General features: G+C 36.4%; 1 protein-coding gene across 1 annotated transcript in view; it reads right to left on the bottom strand.

The window, feature by feature from the left end:
• Positions 1-17,124, bottom strand: part of LOC107097307 (disintegrin and metalloproteinase domain-containing protein 10-like) — a 40,272-nt gene extending 23,148 nt beyond the window's left edge. Inside the window, exons 1-6 of the mRNA XM_015394406.1 lie at positions 16,930-17,124; positions 13,472-13,619; positions 12,843-12,961; positions 12,336-12,491; positions 4,789-4,868; positions 3,878-4,000 (exon numbers count right to left, since the gene is read on the bottom strand). Coding sequence (XP_015249892.1) covers positions 3,878-4,000; positions 4,789-4,868; positions 12,336-12,491; positions 12,843-12,961; positions 13,472-13,619; positions 16,930-16,990 — 687 coding nt within the window. The 5' untranslated portion in view covers positions 16,991-17,124. The remainder of the gene's footprint in view (positions 1-3,877; positions 4,001-4,788; positions 4,869-12,335; positions 12,492-12,842; positions 12,962-13,471; positions 13,620-16,929) is intronic.
• Between the last annotated feature and the right edge of the window lie 1,269 nt (positions 17,125-18,393).

The following is an 18,393-nucleotide window of genomic DNA, read 5'->3' as shown; positions in this document are numbered from 1 at the left end:
AATTTCATGTATTAAGGCACTGATGAAGCAATTTCTATAGTATTGTACAGTTTAATCTTTAATTTTTTTGCTGATGGAAACACCATAAGTTCCCATTGTGGGATTTTCTATTCTATTCTNTTCTATTCTATTCTATTCTATTCTATTCTATTCTATTCTATTCTATTCTATTCTATTCTATTCTATTCTATTCTATTCTAGTATCATGGAAACAAAGCAGTTAATGATAAACTGCCACAAGTTCAAATAAGTAGTTGATTAATGCATCTATCGCTATATTTCAAAGGGCAGTGCAGTATTGAATTTTGAGGTGCTTTAACATCAAGTCTTCCCTACTGAAAATTTGGACTGCAGAGTGAAAAAGTAACACGCAAAACATCCTCTATTAGCCTGTGTTTGAATGCGGATGAGTGGGTTAACCTCCTGTCCCACAGTCCAAAAACATGACTGAATTGGCCTGTTTAGATGGTCCTCTGGTATAAATGTGTTTGTTCACGGTCTGTCTCTGTTTTTCCCTTGGATGGAATGGAGACCAGCCCCAGGTGTACTATGATTCTCACAGAAAGAGCCGATCAGCCCCTGATCCTGAAAGGACAGGCACTATAAAGGATGCATAAGTGGGTCTAATGTTCTTCTTTGTTTTTGAAAAAGAAACCAAAATATAAAACATATACTGGTGTTTACTGTTTAAAAATGGCGGTGAGAATGTACTAATAATACTAATAATATAAAATATAATCACTGATTAGACAGATTTAGTAAAACCTCCATTTAAGATACCAGGTGTCCAAGGAGCGGTTAAAAAACCCACAACAGGATTTTGTGTGGAATCCGGGATTAAAATGAAAGAGGAAACAGGAGAGACAGAAAGTATTTGTCCGTTCTCTTTTACTTCTTAAATTCATTGAAAAGAAAGCACAATCTACAAAAAGATTCGAATAGATCCATTTATGAGGCAAATTTAATGAGCATTTTTTTAAGAGAGAGCAATATATATATCAAAGTTTTTTTTTTTTCCAGACAAATAAAAGAAAAATACAATAACTGACCCAGAAATGAGGATTTCATATGTCTTTCTTTAAGGAAAGCATGTAGGATCTGCTTTAGGATCGAAAGTGACTTCAAGATCCATCATTTTGAAACTGATCCGTGCTAAGTTTGGTTCCATATGACCATATGACTGTTTACATACCATGCTAGCATGGTTCCTTCCCTCCTAGTGACAATCTCAGGTACAATTGTTCTCAAGGATTGAAGGAGGGATTCAAGCAAATCAAATGGTGGCCCCTGTAACATTCAGGAAGTTATTTTTGGTTATAATTGTTATATTTTGCATAGGAAGGCATCATGGATATTGTTGCAGTGCAAAAGGTGAAGAGAAAACTGAACAAGCAGGAAAACCTCCAAGTTCTTCACCTTGATCTTTATCTCAAATCTAAGGCTAGATGCTTGAAACTTGACAATATGGGTATTTGGACAGTGAAATGATACAAAACGGGCATCAAAAGTGAGTGGCAGACCAACTTTAAACCTCCTGTGACTTAAGTCTCATATTTTTTAAGGACTATGCTCAAGAAGGTTTATGCAATGAAGACAACACATTTCCACCACATCTTTTTTATTGATGGAACATACATGTGCAAACAAGCCAGTGTGGCTCATTCTGCAGCATTTGTCAATTTACTTGCCAATCAGCTTTTGGGAAGTGGATACGACAAACGATCATCTAATCAGGAACATGCAGGAACAACAACAGAGGTTGAGGTTCATCACACTGCTAAGCAGAATCATCACTGCAATTCGTGTGGCAAGGTTGGGAGGCTAGTATTTTCATGAATGTCTGAAATTTCATGATTACGGAGGCTGCCTGTAAGGAGATGGGGCATTCTTCTCATGCTCTCTTTGTTATCTGAGAACCGCTCCAGAACTGAACCGCACCGAGCCCTACTGATGAACTAGTACCATATTAGGGCGGTTCAGTTGTGTCTGGTATGGTTTCAAAAGGCTAGTGTAAATGGGATACAAGAGACGTCCAGTTAGTGGGCCTAACTGGACGTAAATGTGTCAACATCATGAAAGGCAACACAAACAACATAGATCCACATATTCAAACCAGGAGCTCTTGACTAAAAAAAATTAAAGAAGCATTTTTAAAAATTGTTGCTTTTTATTCTCTTTTCTCATCTGCCATGACCCTGAGTGACTGAGAAGCAACAGAGGCAGAAAACTTTGTAGGTGGAACATTAAATGCTTCTAACAGTGTAACCCCTATTAACCAAACAGACCACCATGTAATCTCTAAAAGATGGTTATCATCCTGGGGCTTTAGTCTTGCTGAAACCTTTTGTCCCACTTTCATTGCTGCACGTGCAAACACGTCACATGTTTGTCTCTTTACTGCAGGATATGTATGAACTGGAGAGCCTGGTGGGAATTTTCCACAAATGTAAAGATCTGCAGCTGAAATCAGGTCAGTAGAGACTGTAAACTGCAGTTTGTTTATTTATACTCTATTACAGCTTCGCTTACCTAATACTCTTTGGCCAGGCCCAACAGGAGTCTGGCTCTCAACCAGCAACAACAAGTGAGGTGGAAAAAATATGAAGAGGTCCAGATGATTTTATTAAAGCACAGAGTATGAAGGGGAAACCCTCAGTCTGGCTACAAGAAAACTGCAGGGGATAACCTGACTTTCTCATTTTGTTCAAAATTATCATATCAAAAAGTATGTACTAGGTTGGCTGTTCAGTTCTCAATTAGAAATTAGATAAATATTCAGATAAATTAATTATAAATGTTTGCAATTAATAAATCTGAAAAATAGTAAGACTCTTTATTGGGATTATTTCTAAGCATTTCAAGGACAAAATCACAACATTATTCAGAGAGAAAAGGTCACTTAAATCTGTGAAATTACTGTCATAAACTAAAATATTAAGTGATACTGTTGTTCAGTTCCAGTAACAAGTGCAAAGGTGATAATTTCACCAATGTTATACTGTACGGTCTATCATATTAGAGATGAATTGAACACTTGACCTAAAATTCCTTAAGGATGCTAACAAGACTCTCTAAAACATGTAACATTATTTTTAACTTCTAGTCTTTTGAAAATAAGACTTGGAGGAATAAGATAAATAAGAGCTCCGGGTTTGATCATCCTATTTTGTATGTAGTGATTTCAAGTGTGTCTTAATCGAAAGTGCTATCGGTGCCAAGAAAGCACTGAAAATGTCTATATTGCATAATTCGGAAAAAAAATTAATATCACATTGTTGTTTTTTTATATATATTTTCTGAAAAGTGTAGAATCAAATTCTTAGATCTGATCAGATTTTAAGACTTTCAGTGATGAAAGAAGACAGAAGCTCAGAGACAAACTTAAATGGCCCCAGATACCGTTAACTTTTTAATTGTACTTGTACTGTTGAGTGAAAACCAAAATAAGAGGCAAGTTTGGGCACCAACGGATGAATAACTTTTAGTTTTTTCTTGTGGCGCCCCCAGTGTTTTCCAACAAGGGCAGAGAGCCATATCATAAACATAAAAACTTCTATTTTTTCTCATGAAGTTGATCTATTTGACTGCAAACAGACACTATAGACATTAAATTTAAAATAAGACAGTAAGGCTAAATATGTTGCTATAAAGGATCTTTGTCGGACCAATAATAAGAATATAAAATAAATAATTGAAGAAGTGATTCCTTTCATTGGAGCCTGAGTACTGCAGTATTTCTACTGACAGAAATACATAAACAAGTCATTTTCTTCTCTAATCTCTACTTAAAACTACAAGAATATAAGAAGTCCTTTTTGGTTGAGTCCTTCTACAACCTGAAAGAAACATATAAAACATGTGAATCTAAATGTTTAACCTGAGCAACAACAGCTTCAACAGACTTGAACTTCTTGTAGTAGAGGTAGTCAGCGTGAAGGTGGAGCAGACAGCTAGTCTTCGACTCATCAACTGTTCTCCTCGTACGGCTCACTGGTGCCTCCTGTGGGAGTAAAACAAATAACACTAAGAACCACAAATTTCTGCTTGGAGTTACTTGGAGACATTGATTTTTTTTTAAATGATATACCATTAGTTTCAGTTCAGATTCAATCAATTGATATAATTTTTTTTTGGCGGTAAAAATGAATCAAAATATGTTGCCCACTTGCAGATCAGTATTGGCAGGAAAATGTCTTGTTCATTCATCAAGAAAAGAAAACAAACAAACAAACAAAAAAACATCTGCTCCGGATATTTCATAACCAAACAGTGGAAATGATCTCCATCAGCAGGCATGTTGTTATAAATGGATCTACAGCAATGTCCAGCATCCACTCTTCACAATAGATGCTGGGCCTCCCTCATGTTGGTCAAAGGTTAATGATTAAAAGTGAACCCAGGGGGGATATTAGCCAAATACATATGGCAGATGTTTTTTTTTTAAAGTTCCTTTCATCGTCTTGCAACACAGCCAAGCTTCTCTGCTAGGAGCCAGATCGCTGCTTTGTATCTTACACGTTATTATGACTGTATCACAACATCCTGCTGCAGCCATTGCACACATTTTACTTTTATGAATCATTAGGGGTAATGAATGTGACCAATGATATGTGTTCATAAATCAGGTGAAAATGATGAATCAGACCCACAAGTGAATGACCTCACTTATTCATCAATGAGTTGTGCTTTTTTTTTGGTTATAAATAGTATTAGAAGTTTTATAAGAGGAAATCTTATCAGTGATGAGAAAATAAGAGAGAGAGAAAGTCAGGCAGCTTCTTTTTGTACCTGGCTGAATTTTTCAGTGAGGGCATTAAGATGATTGGAACCGCAGAATCCATCAGTGCGCGACATCATGTGTGGAAGAACTGGAGAGAGAAAAAATACAGATGTTTAAAGCTGCACACATGTGGAAATATTTCCTCTCATCTGTTTTCCTATTGTTGTCACAAATCAGCCAGAACATTCTTAAAAGTTAATGCTCACGGAGAAAACATGAATAACTCATCAAAGAGAAACGCGGTTCTGCTAAAACTCTCTTTATGGAGATAAACAAAGGAACAGTAAAAAAGAAAAAGCAGAATGGTATATAATACGGCTCTGAGCATCAGTGTTATAAGCTCTATTTAAAAAAAAAAGAAGAAATATATTGAAAATGTTTCTGATTTGTGTCAGTTCTTAATTTTCTCTCCCCATCCAGTTTAAATTGCACATTGTTTATCTAATAAAAGACACAGCAATGTACACAAAGGCAAGAGGGAACAAACACCTCTGCTAAAATGCCAGATTTTTCAATGTTAATTTTTTCTAACTCTAATTTCCTGCACATTTAATTGATACAAACCTGTCTGAATGTACTATTGCCTACTGTTCATTTTAGTGGGTCAGGTTCAGCAAAAAGGATTTCCTTAACATTTGCAGATTTGCCAGAGTGTTCTCCATAATTGCCCCAAAAAACAGTTGGAAACTGGTCACTAAAGCTGCCAAACAGGGCTGAAGGAGCTGCAGGAAATACTCTGTTCCACATATGAAAAGCGTCCTGCATTCTCCTTACGTCTGGGATAAGGAGCAAGTTTTTCAGACAAAATATATATTTTTTAATTAGATGATTAAGGCTTTTACATAAGCTTTATAACATTATGATTAGATTACTTTACAGTTTTTACATGAAATGCTATTAAACATTTTGATTAATAAGTTCCAAAACTTCCTCAGAAAGGGTAGGGGAGTTTGTTTTTTCAGTGTAAATGATTGTTAAATCGGGTCCTAAAGCAGACTCTTGTTACTGCAGCCTTGTTTAGACCTTTATAGTTAAATATATATGTTTAATTATTAGCAATCTGGATAGTTAATACTTTGTTGATGTTGAAACTGGGGTATTGCTGACATTTTCAAATTACTCATTAACATCAGTGTTGTTCATTGAGACGCTTGGCCAGTTGCTGTAGATTTATTCTGCCTTGTCTGCAAAGATTATTGTAAAAATTATAATAAAGGGTGTCATGACTCAGAGCAGAGGACCCAGCATTCAGGCAAGACAGACAGTGGGATTAATAAAAAAGCGTTTGTTTAAAACTAGCGGATCTAAGTAGCAGCGGCTAGGGAATGTGAGGCTGGAACCTCTCGAGGAGAGACACACAGGTTAATGACCATGATACTCTGATGGAGGATGATTATCCATGTGAGTCACTACCCTGGTTTACAAGTTCAGTCCATGCCCAGATAACGGGGAAGGATCCAGCCGGTGGGCTTCCAACAAGATGCAGCGGGCGCTGGCCAGAGTGTGCCAGATGTTGAAGCCCAGCAGAACTTGCAAGAGTCAAACAGAGGCAAAAAGACCAGAACAGGAACAGACAGGCTCAGAGATCCAGGAGTCCAAAGACAGTTCAGGCAAACCATTCTGATGGGAACGGGTAGGCTCAGGGGTTGAGAGGCAGAACAGGTCAGGATAAGAAAATCAGAAACATCAAATCATCTAAAAACACTCTTACCACTGGCTAGAGAGAACAAGAATAATCTGGCCCTGATTACTGGATACAGGCACCTTGAATAGAAGCAGGAGCAGGTGGATGAGGTAATGAGAAATCGGGCAGAATTGGAAAGGTGAGTTAAATGAGCAAGAGGGTATTTTGTGGAAACTTGTGGTGTTACTGGAGTTTTAAACTTTCTACATCAGCTTAATGTTTTTATTTCAACTACCAGGTATGCAGAGATGGCAAAAGTAGTCACTTTCCGTACTTGAGTAAAAGTACAGATACTTGTGTTAAAAAATACTCTGGTAAAAGTGGAAGTACTGATTAAACTTCTTTACTCAAGTAAAAGTAACAAAGTTCAGGCTTGTAAATTTACTTAAAGTATAAAAGTAAAAGTAGAAACCACTTTTTTCATGCTGTTGCCTAAATTTTAAATGGATGTCTGCCAATAGGACTAGATCTCCGTTGTGTTCATTTTCAATCATCTCGTCTTCCATACTACTATGCTAACGCCACCGCCACCAAGCTGCAATGATTTGCCGCGAATGAATACTGCCGAATCTGTCGACTCATCTCGTAGTGGTGCGTCAAATGCAACGTAGATTCCCATCCAATTAGATTGAATTTGGTATTGATGACATGAACAATAATAACGGTAACTCCATTGAAATTATTCAAAACTAAAGTAACGAGCCAATTTTTAAAATGTAAGGAGTAGAAGTAAAAAGTTGCCACAAAAATAAGTAGTAAAGTAAAGTAAAAATATCAGAAAAATCTACTTGAGTACAGTAACGAAGTATTTGTACTTCGTTAATTCCCATCTCTGCAGGTATGAGAGAGTAGAGTGGAGTGTCTGTGTTGTAACAACTAAAAAATATGAAGAAGGGTGATTTTAAAATTATGTTGGAACAAAGTCGAGTCTTAAAATGTTTTGGTGTTTAAATGTTGAATAATTTGACCACCCAATGGAGCACATGTGGGATTATTAGACTTTCACCATGTATGAGCAACCAATAAATCTGCTTTACTTGTGAAAATCAAGGCTGTTATAAAGACAAACATGTTGTTCCTCATAATGTGACTTATAAATGTATAGATTTGACTCTATAAACATGCTAAACATGACATCCTTTGCAAGCAGATATCCTCCTCCTCACATTCTCAGAAACTGAAATCGAGCATTATGAAATCAGTGTACTGTAGCAGACCATGGAGCAGAAGTTCTGGTGGATCAATCTGTGAAGATGCTTTTGGGTAAATTTCACGAACAGGCTGTTGTCTGTGATTTGTAATACCTTAGAGACTTCTGTTTCATTTCGAACTGATGCAAGCATGAGGAGACTGCAGTCATGAAGAAGGGTTTCACAAAAAAGCAAGAGGTCAAATGATTTTGCAACATATTTTATCAGGGTAATGTACAAGGTTTGAGAGGCATTTTTTTCAGTTAAGTGCAACATTTTGAAATGTGTCCATACAATAATAAATCAGAGGAGCTAAGCGTTATCTTTCGGTATGATGCAGAGGAGTTATGAAGCAGTAAATGTATTTTAAAATGTAACCATGAAATACAAGAAACTATTCAAAGAGTTTGTGAATCTGTCTTTCTGACCTTTTACATTCAGCCACAGACAAAGCAGCACATGATTGAATCACACCATCCTCCTGAAGTGCCTCAGCCAATCACAGACCCCACAGTAAGATCTATGTATGGCCTGAGTGGGGGAAGGGGCTGGAAGTGGAGGCCCTAAATGCTGGGTGTCTACCCAGAATTGCTTCCAGACCTTTCTTCATGTCTATTTTCATACCCTGCCTTTGTCAGCATATCCCCCTTTTTTCTGTGCAACAGGAATTCAATATTTCTCTGCATTTCAAAGAAATCAGACATTTCAACATCGGCAGAAAACCTCCTCTAAACCTGAATGGTGTTACCGCAGCGTCAATCCGAGATTATTTAAGGAATAGAGTTTTTTCTCTTAATTGTAAAAGAAAGATGATTTCTCCCACATGAGGAATTAGTCACATTTGAGCCGCAGGAGTCATGTTTCCAGCAGCTGTTGAAAACTGTTCCTGCTGAGCAGCATGGTGCAGAAAGCAGATGCCAAACCCAGTCTCAAATCAGCTTTGCTTCACCAAACTTTTAAGAATCAACTCTGTAATGCAGTGTTTAATGATGATCTGTAGCCAGTGTAAAAAAAAAACAACAAAAAAAAAAAACTCTTTGTCTCTTTAATCCCCCCAGAATAACGATATAACAGAATTTATGGCTCATCATTTAATCCACCCATATCTCATAGCTGTGAGTTTAAGTACTTGCATACTGCATAAAAATAAGTGTCTTTGTTTCTTTCTCAGTCTTATTTTCTGATAATTCCAAATGAAACTACAGTTTAATGTTGACATGTATTACAGAGGTTGACCGCCTCATAGCGCAGAGGTTTATTTTTTTTATAGGAAGAGGCCTTACACATTGATCAATATCAGGTTGATGCACACACAATCGTTCCATGGCTGGGTGCAAACATGGTTGGGAACAAACCCAAAACACTGATCAGCTTTTTGTTGTTGCAAAACACACAGAGGGTAACAAGTGGCTGAACCCTTTCCCAAGCATAGCAAGCAGCAAATGTTATTAATTAAAGTGAAAGGAAGGTGAAAGAGTATTTACACAGCTGTTAAACTGAACAACCAAAAGGTTAATGTTGGGTTGGATAAAAAATGTGCTTTAGTTGGCTTATTTTTTATTTAAGGGATAGTCTTTTTCAATTTGAGCTTTTCTTTTTGACGAGAAATCGATGCAAACATGTGGATTTTCTGTTATAGGAGGAAAGACGTAAAACTGGTGAATATAAACAAATAGCTTCATCTTTGTCTCAGCTGATCATGACACTTTTATTTGGGAGACATTTCAGTTGTCTATGGGCAGCTGCAGAAACTTCATTGATAACGTCTGAAGACGACAGAAAAAGTCAAACAAAATATTTGCATGTTAATAACTCTAAATAAAGGTAACCTAGCATTTGAATATGAAATAACAAAAAAAAAACATATTACTAGTGGTTAAACACAGTGTTGATAGGGTAATGGTTTAGGACCGCTTTGCAATCTCAGTACCAACACATATCCCATAACTGGAAACATAATTTCTAAAACCCTGAAAGATAATATCTGACCATCAGATTGTGTTTTCAGGCATAGCTCATAAAGGGCAATTACATAGAAATAAAAAAGGATTCTGAGAAGCCTAGTGAAAGTTAAGCTGAATAACTAAAATTAAACCTGATTAAGATGCTGATGCAGGAGCTTAAACAGGCCAGTTATGTTTCAAATTCTCCAAAGTTTTTGAATTAAAATAATTCTACAAAGAAAAGAGGTACCAAATTCCCTTGCTTTATTTTATTTATCTGAATAGCAAAATGGGGGCTGCTCAGTGATGCAGTGGGTAGCACTGCTGCCTTGCAGCAATAAGCTTCTGGGTTCGATTCCCCGCCTGGGGTCTTTCTGCTTGGAGTTTGCATGTTCTCCCTGAGCATGCATGGGTTCTCTCCGGGTACTCCGTCTTCCTCCCACAGTCCAAAAACATGACTATTAGGTTGATTACAGGTTTCTCTAAATTCTCCTTAGGAGTGCGTGAATGGTAGTTTGTCCTGTTTGTCTTTGTGTTGCCCTGCCTCTCGCCCATAGACAGCTCGCCCATAGACAGGCACCAGCACCCCTCGCAACCCTGCTTGAGATAAGCATGATGGGAAATGGATGGGTGAATAATTCTTTATTAAAAATAATACAGAAGCGAATAGCTGTCAAAAATGTTAGGCCCTGTTTAAACCTTTATTTTTTGTATAATTCTTGACAAAAAGGGAACAGGCTCAAACACACCAATAAAAGGCCGATTTAATTAGACATTCAGGCCCAATTTGGATCTCTGTATTAAAAAGCAACATTTCTTGTATACCCTGTATCTTCTAAGCTCTTCTGATTGAACAGAAATCCCATATTTCCAACATTCAGCTTTCACATTTCCATCTGCAAGAATGTCATCCTGATGATAAAGCTTAATTAATGTTTTCTATTAAATCAAAACAAGGTACATTCCTCTCTTCATTTTGCAATAAAAGAATAATACAAATTACCGTATTTGATTTATCAGAATTTTTTAAATCTGTAGGTTTTGCTGCCTTTGCTCTTTAAAATGAATCTGGAGAATCATAGCAGGCTTAAAATGTATCCAGCAAAATCAATCTGATCTAGTAGCAAGTAGCTTAGATAACTGTTTACAATAATAAGCATCAACGCGTCGCCTTTTGGTCAAAATGGAGTCTCCTAAAGGAATCATATCGAAACTAAATGAGTTGGAGAGGGATCAAGAAAGTATGTTATGCAATAGACACGTTGGATCTGTATGAAAACAGAAAATGCTCCAGGATACTTTACTAGTAACATGTTTTCTGCATTACTTGTTTGTTTTATCTCAACTATGAATACTCTTTACAATTATTTTGAATATTTTAAAGAGTCTTTTTTGGTTTGAGTTTAATCCATCCAGGTATCAGTCCATTTTTGCATTGGCCTTTGCTCCAGATTTAACAGACTGCATGACATCCAGCCTCCCTCGGGAAAACTGAAGTTCCTCAATCAAAACTGAGTCCTCCAGAGGACAACTGCAGGAAGTCAAAATACACACATTATGTCACCATCTTGAGACCTAATCTTACATTCTCTATGGAAGCATCGATTGTTTACTGTAGTATCACATGGTCCATCTTTTCCAGTTTCCTGCAGACTGCCTCCAGCTAAGGGAACAGGATGTCTCTGGCGAACCAAAGCGAGGTTTTTACTATACCTCAGCATGAAGACGTTCTGGTTGGAGTGGGAAGTAGGGTGGATGGAGAGCAGATTGAGGGACAAACGTGGGAGTTGAGGGGAGTTCTGGCACAGCCTTCACTGCTTTTCCAGTAAATGCTTTCTTGGAGCTCAGGTTATACTAATGCAAACACGCATGAGCAGCCAAAGAATCACACACACGCTAAAGCAGATGCACTCCCAGATTTTGATTATTCCTAATCGCTTTCATCTGGATAAATCATGAAAAGCACTACAAGTTAGAATCTGTTTTAGATAATCTTTAAAACCTTGAAAACTCTCAGAACCATTACATACCACTCTACTTTTTATCACGAGCAAATTTCGCCATAGTGAGATAAATACATTTCTATCTATCTAACTAATCACATTTAAATGTTTTTTACCTCTTGATCCTCTAAACCGCTTTACAACTATTTTCCTCAAACCTCATCCCCTCCTCCTACAAAAATCACACCATCTACAGTTGATGTTTTCTTTGGCTAGTGTCCATGTGGAGAAAACCTCAAAACCCACTTGGAGCCCTCAGGAAGCACTGCTGGCACGCTGTAAGTCTTCTACTACCAAGTACATTGGCCCTCAATAGCCCTGATCAGGCTGGAAGCTCTTCCTAATGCAGGAACAGTTGGCATACAACACAAATACTCAAATTGCTTTACACATTTTGTCAAGTAATACTATGAAAATAATGATGAAATCTGTGTGTAATGTGAAAAAAGGTGAGTAAAAGTATAAGGATTATGAATACTCTTTCTATGCATGTGTGTATCGGCAAGGGGGTTGGGGGGATGTTGGTCTGTTTATTTCTCTTCAGATGAGACCAGCAAGAATGCAGCTGATCATAAATTATATTTAATCATTTCTATTCTGATTTTTTCACATCACCTGCAAAGAGTTTTGACAGCAGTTTGGATACATTATCTCCCCTGTTGCACATAGATCAGACCTGCTGCAGAGCCTCTAAGCATCTATAAAGCTTTTCCACTTGAATAAGATCAGCCTTACCCAGATCCTCTTCCTGGTAAATGATGGAGTGATGATCTGCTATGCTGTTGGTGTATCTGTGAAGAGGCTCTATGTGGTAAGTGCCATTGGTGGTATGGATGGTTCCCTCAAACTGTCCCTGTAATACAGAGCCGTAGCAGGACGATCCATCCTCTCCTGCAGAGAAAATCAAGGGAAGAAACAACATAGCATCAGAGAGATGGTGAGGAGTAACACAGATATATTGATTGAAGGAGTGCTATTTGACCAAACAAGTATTGGAGAATAATCTTGTTAAATATTATGCATGTTTATGTTAGTCCATCAATGTAAACATCTTTATCTATATATTTCATCTGAAATCTGTAGATTAAATATTTACCCTAACTTTTTCTTCTTTTTAATTTTTACTTTCCTTTTGTGCCGCTTCTGCTGGAAATAAAAATCCAACTTAATGTTTTATTTATTCATCTGAATTGTCCTTATTTTGGGTTAGTTGTTCCATTAAACGGTCTGGAGGCTACTAACCTTCTACTGTTCCTGAGTATAAGTGGGACAGGTCCGGCGATGCTGGGCCATTTTCACTGACCACCGTGAACTCTTCTGAAAACCCACCAGGATCCTGCCTCAATAGCAGACGGAAATCTCTGATCGCAACAAAACACAGTTTGCAGATGTGGTCAAAGCCTTGTAAGGTAATGTTAAGTCTGCCAATCTATCATCAACTGACAGATAACTAACCAGTAGCATAAGTTAATGTTAATACATGTAGACTGTTAACTTTAAGGTTTTTAAGACTTTAAAATTCTGCTTACCTCCCATGTTACTCATCATTTTAGCCATTACAATCATACAAATTCAAAAACTTCATTGAAGATCTCTCTGCTGTTTTCCTTGCACCTCATATCTGGACTGTGTTGCAACTTTAAACCTTTTTAAATATAATTTTTTTTTTTTTATAAAAAAATAAAAATAATTTTTTTTTAAAGCAACTGATTTCCATGTCTCAGTTTCAGTTTTAAATGATAATCTTAGTCATTGAAATGGTTTTGTTATGTCTTTTCAATGATTGTGCTCTTTTATGATAAAACCAATAGTTCTCCCTCCACTATCTGAGATGTAAATAATGCAAAAAATAAGATGAAATGAGAAGCTACCGATGAAAAGCAGTAAAATTCAAATCCAGTGTATATTCAAGAGGTTGTGTGTCCCTCCTGGCCCTTAAGTGCTTCCTGTGGAGATCCCCTCTGTCATATGATAAGACCTCATAACGCTTTATAAAAGGACTGATGCTAATTCCACCACCTGCAAGAAAAAAAGAAAAGAAATGTTAGTTGAAATAATGCACAGCAAATATAAACCATGATTTATTCAGGCGCGCTGGAAACTGTTTCAAGCGAGGGGGGCTGATGGCTGGGTTGGAAAACACATGACGTCATGTTGAGGGCTGTGGCTGACGTTTTTAACATAATATTGTAGGCCTACATTTGTCACCAAAAACTGCCATTTAAAATGCATCGGAACAAAGCATGAACATTTTAAACTTTATTTCTTCTCTTTTAATCATTCAAAACAAACAACAGCTCCCAATCAACAGCATCAGGAACACTTGAATAAAACATGGCCTAAATATAGCCTAAACTATGCATTGAACATCTTGAAAGTCCATTCGACTATGGATATGGGGAATGATTTCATATCTGAAACAAAGAACACACACAAAACAAAAAAATTAACTAATTTCATATTTTATCACTAAATGGCTTAATACAGACATAAAATTTAGTGATATGCAGCCTTATTCTAGCGTATACTTCTTCAGCCACAGGACTAAGATGAATAGGCACATAAATAACGCTAAATGCAGCAGTATAGGGGAATTAAAACCATTTCTTACCTCGAAATAGTCAGAAATACGTTTCTGCTGCCTATTGCTAGCCATGCCTAAACGAATGTGAGGTGGCGGAAGCTTCTGGGGGAGTAGCCTAGTTTTTTATGAAATATTAAAATAATGAATCATTAGTTTATATCTTATACACAGCCCATCATTTTAATCCCATATCAAACATAGTCTTTTAAAAAATAAATACATAAATAATTTCATGTTTTTAAGTACAATATTATGTTACTCCACAGCCCCCCACCATGGGGGGCTGATGCTATGACGAGGGAGGCTGCAGCCCCCGCAGCACCCCCCTTCCCGTGCCACTGGATTTATTCCCTGCAGTTTTTCTTGATGTTTACCTTTATTGGTCTCTTTTCTTATCTACATACAATATTCATAAATATTTAGTTTTGTATTGAGAAACAAAGCTTTAAGTGAGACAAACAGATCAGCTCAGCACTAAGAGCACTAATAGAAATAATGAAACAGAACTAAAAAAAAAAAAGAGAATTTACCTATAAAAAAAAGAAAAAAAAGCTCAATTCAGATGGAGATCAAAAGTATTATGCCGGTCTGCAAAATGTAATCTTCATAGCAATGTTAATGTGTGCAATAGCTAAGGACTGTTTGGATGTAAAATTATATTTTAGAGAGCTTACGGAGAATTTGAAAACAAATAATATATTCAGCGCTTCAATCGACTCTCACTACCTTTGATGCACAAACCTAATATAATCAGTTTAATGCATTATGCTATAATAAAGTGTTGAGTAATTCTGTTAATAGAAAACAAGAAAGCAAGAGAAAATTTTAACCACAATCCTGAATAAGAAGTTTCTAATATTGTTAAGACTTTGTATACAAACATTCCTCTATATGACCTTAACGGGTAATCCAACGAATCCAATATGAAAAATATATTTTAACTACATTCATTACTGCAGAATATTAGTCAGAAATCAAAGCATAGAAGAAAAGCCTCTTCTGTTTTGTTTTTAGTCTCTTATACTGTAGAACTCAATAAAGTTTAAATCTACATAGATTGTCTGATGGCTCTACTGTAACATCTAGTTGCTAAACAGTAAATTTACTTTAACATTTTGCATCTGCTCTGCAGCAAAAACACCAGCAAGTTTTATTCCATTACTCAGTTGCAACTAAAGCTTCTGATGAGCCAAGAAAGGGTAGAAAATGGCAGGATTTTGTCTGCTTAAGAGGATAACAAAATGGCCTGTTTGACAATATTGCAGAACAGGCCAAGAAAATGGAACAGAAAAGTTTAGATTCTGACCTAAAATCAAATTTTTTTTTAAATAAATGACCTCTTATCAAAACACACATTAGTGAGAGACTGAAATGCTAAAGCAAGCAAAAAGATGGAATTTAATATAAAAGTTTAGTCATTATATCTAATCAAATGGTGAACTTTACAAACTTAAACTCCAATCACTGATAATGCATGGACACAGCAGGTCATCATTTCATCTCTTTTTCTACGCTTATCATCTGTTCAATGATTAAATAATAAAATAGGTGGCATTATGAACCTAAAAACTCAGGGAATGCCTGGTATATGCAGTAAATGCTTTGTATTTCTACTTTCTTTTTGTAATTTGGACGATCATAAACGATTAAATAGGTGGTATAATATACCTATCAAAATTACTGATGAAATGGTTGGTGAATATGTATTTTTTTTTCTCCTCTTCCATTCGTACGATCTTAAATAATATAATAGTGGTATTATGGACCCATCAAAGGACTATGAAAGTGCTTAGTAAATGTTTTTGTTTTCTTTTTAACTTTTCAAATGCATAATTTGTACGATCATACAGGCGTACAAACAGATGCTATGCACCGCTTGTACCTGGTATCTATAAAGAGTTAAACTGTAAATAGCTTTTGTAAGGTGAAAATCTAACTGCAGCTTCATGTATGATAAGTCAGGAGTGGGTTTTTCATAAGTTCTGTCAACTTCAACCTACTCCTGTTGAGTTTTCAAATTCATGTGTTTTCCTGTGGTGACATTTTTTTTTGTTTGTTTGTTGTCTTTGTTTGCTACCAAAATAAACTAATAAACCAAAAAAATACTAAACTAAACTAAAATTCATCAGGATTTGGCCTAGAGGCTAATATTCATTCCTGCAGGGAATTGAAAAACACTTAAATCTTTTGAATAAAGTTGGTGTATTCTTCTAAATAAAAACCTTCAGAACTGATGAAATATCTTTTCATTGACCTCCATCATAGAAGCATCTGGCTGAACGCTGTAACCACTGCTAAAAAAGTTCTAACATGAAAAAAAATTAGTCAGTCTTAATCCTGTATTCACTGAGGTTTGAGATTCTGTAAGCTGCTTAAAAAAAAACAACAACCCTCAGAGTAGTTCAGGCTTTCCTGACCATATTGTTGGCTGAATCTTACAACAAATCTCTAAAGAAGTTCATGCAGGTCTAGAATCACGGCCCATCCGATAAATAATCATATCTGTATTGTCATCAGGTCATCCATGCAGGATTTTCTTTTTTTTTTAATGAATTCCAGAGAGCACACGTTGCAACAAGTTCAGGGCCAGAAGAGGCCAGTCAGCAAGAGCTGCTGCAAGACAGTCATGTTTTCCTACATCTTCAAAAACAACAAACACAGAAGAAGAAGAACACAAGAGAAAACTTTACTTATTTAAGATGTAAAAAAAATCCAACTAATCCCTAGATTTCTGCTGAACTCTACCTGTAATCAGTTCATGGTCGCTGACCAATAGCAGCATCAGCAAGTAGTGTTGGAACACCATGTTCTCCTTTTCTTCTTTTTAAATATTATTTCCGTTTCCTCCTGGGCTCGTCTCTGTCCTGCTTTCATCCCATTTTTCCTACATTCTCTGTTCAACAGTCTTGTTTCTGCAGATTTTCTCCGCTGGAATGTATCTGGATAGGAGGTTCAAGCCACAACTGAACTTGTTGCAATGAACATTCACACTGTGGATGGGCATATTCAGACTTGTTTCTGTGCATGTTATGCTGTCATTTGAAGATTTTGAAATGAAAACATTTAAAGAGATAGGGGTACATCTGCATATGATTAATGTTTCTTATCTTACTTTATATGCTGCTGAAACTCAAACAGCTTTTGATTTTGATTTGAATCTAGAATAGAATAGAATTCAACTTTTAGTCATTCCACTGTCACAAGTACAGAGCAACGAAATTAATTCTCTGCATTTAACCCATCCCCTTGGGGAGCAGTGGGCTGCCATTGTGAGGCGCCCGGGGAGCAGTGTGGGGTTAGGGGTCTTGCTCAGGGACCCAGAGTGGCAGTCTGTGGGAGTGGGGGATTGAACTCACAACCTCAGGATTCAAAGCCCAATGCCCTAACCACTAGGCCGCCACTCCCCCTAAACCCCAATCCTGCCTATGTAGTAATTTATTAAGTGTAATTTTTCTGAACGGTTCATATATAATAAACTGTGTATAATGTATTTGCAACAATAGCTTATTGTGGTGATGTCTATATTGCATGGTTTCTTTCTTTTTTTAAACTTATTAATCACCTGCACTGTTAAAGTTTTCACTATGATTTCACAGTAAAATACTGGATAATGATTGTATTACTTTCACAGTATTTTCACAGTAAACAACAGGGAAGGTATCACAGTATTTTACTGAAAATATGTGTAACATATATTCACAGTAGGTTCCACCAAAATAAAAGCCACATGTTGCAATTTTACAGTGATTATTATGAAATAGCTGTATTTTGCTTTGGAATCACAGTATGTTACAACATATAAATCACAGGATTTTTACATTTTTACTGTAAAAATAAAAAAACTCAGTAGCGAATTACTTAAATATTGTAAAAATATTGTATTGATCTCACATTTAATCAAAACATGCTGTGAATTTGCTTTAGGAACATTGAACACAAACACCAAGACCACTGACAATTTTATTACACAAAGTAAAAGAAATAAAACAACAAATATATTGACAGAGCTGAAAATCAACACAATTATTTACTTTGCACGTTCACATCTTTCATTCAAAGTCGATCAATTGACGTTCCGGTGTCCTCACAGGTGGGCAAAATACAAAAAGAACAGCTCTCAGTTTTACATAAATTCATCTTTGATTTTTGCAAGCTACATCCTCTACACTCAGTTTCCTTGTAAGTAAATCAATCACCAAAGAAAGAAAT

Source organism: Cyprinodon variegatus, unplaced genomic scaffold, assembly GCF_000732505.1.
Source record: "Cyprinodon variegatus isolate N-32 unplaced genomic scaffold, C_variegatus-1.0 Scaffold684, whole genome shotgun sequence".
Lineage (NCBI taxonomy): Eukaryota > Metazoa > Chordata > Actinopteri > Cyprinodontiformes > Cyprinodontidae > Cyprinodon > Cyprinodon variegatus.
The sequence above is the reverse complement of the archived record's forward strand: the minus strand, read 5'-3'. Positions and strand labels throughout refer to the sequence as shown.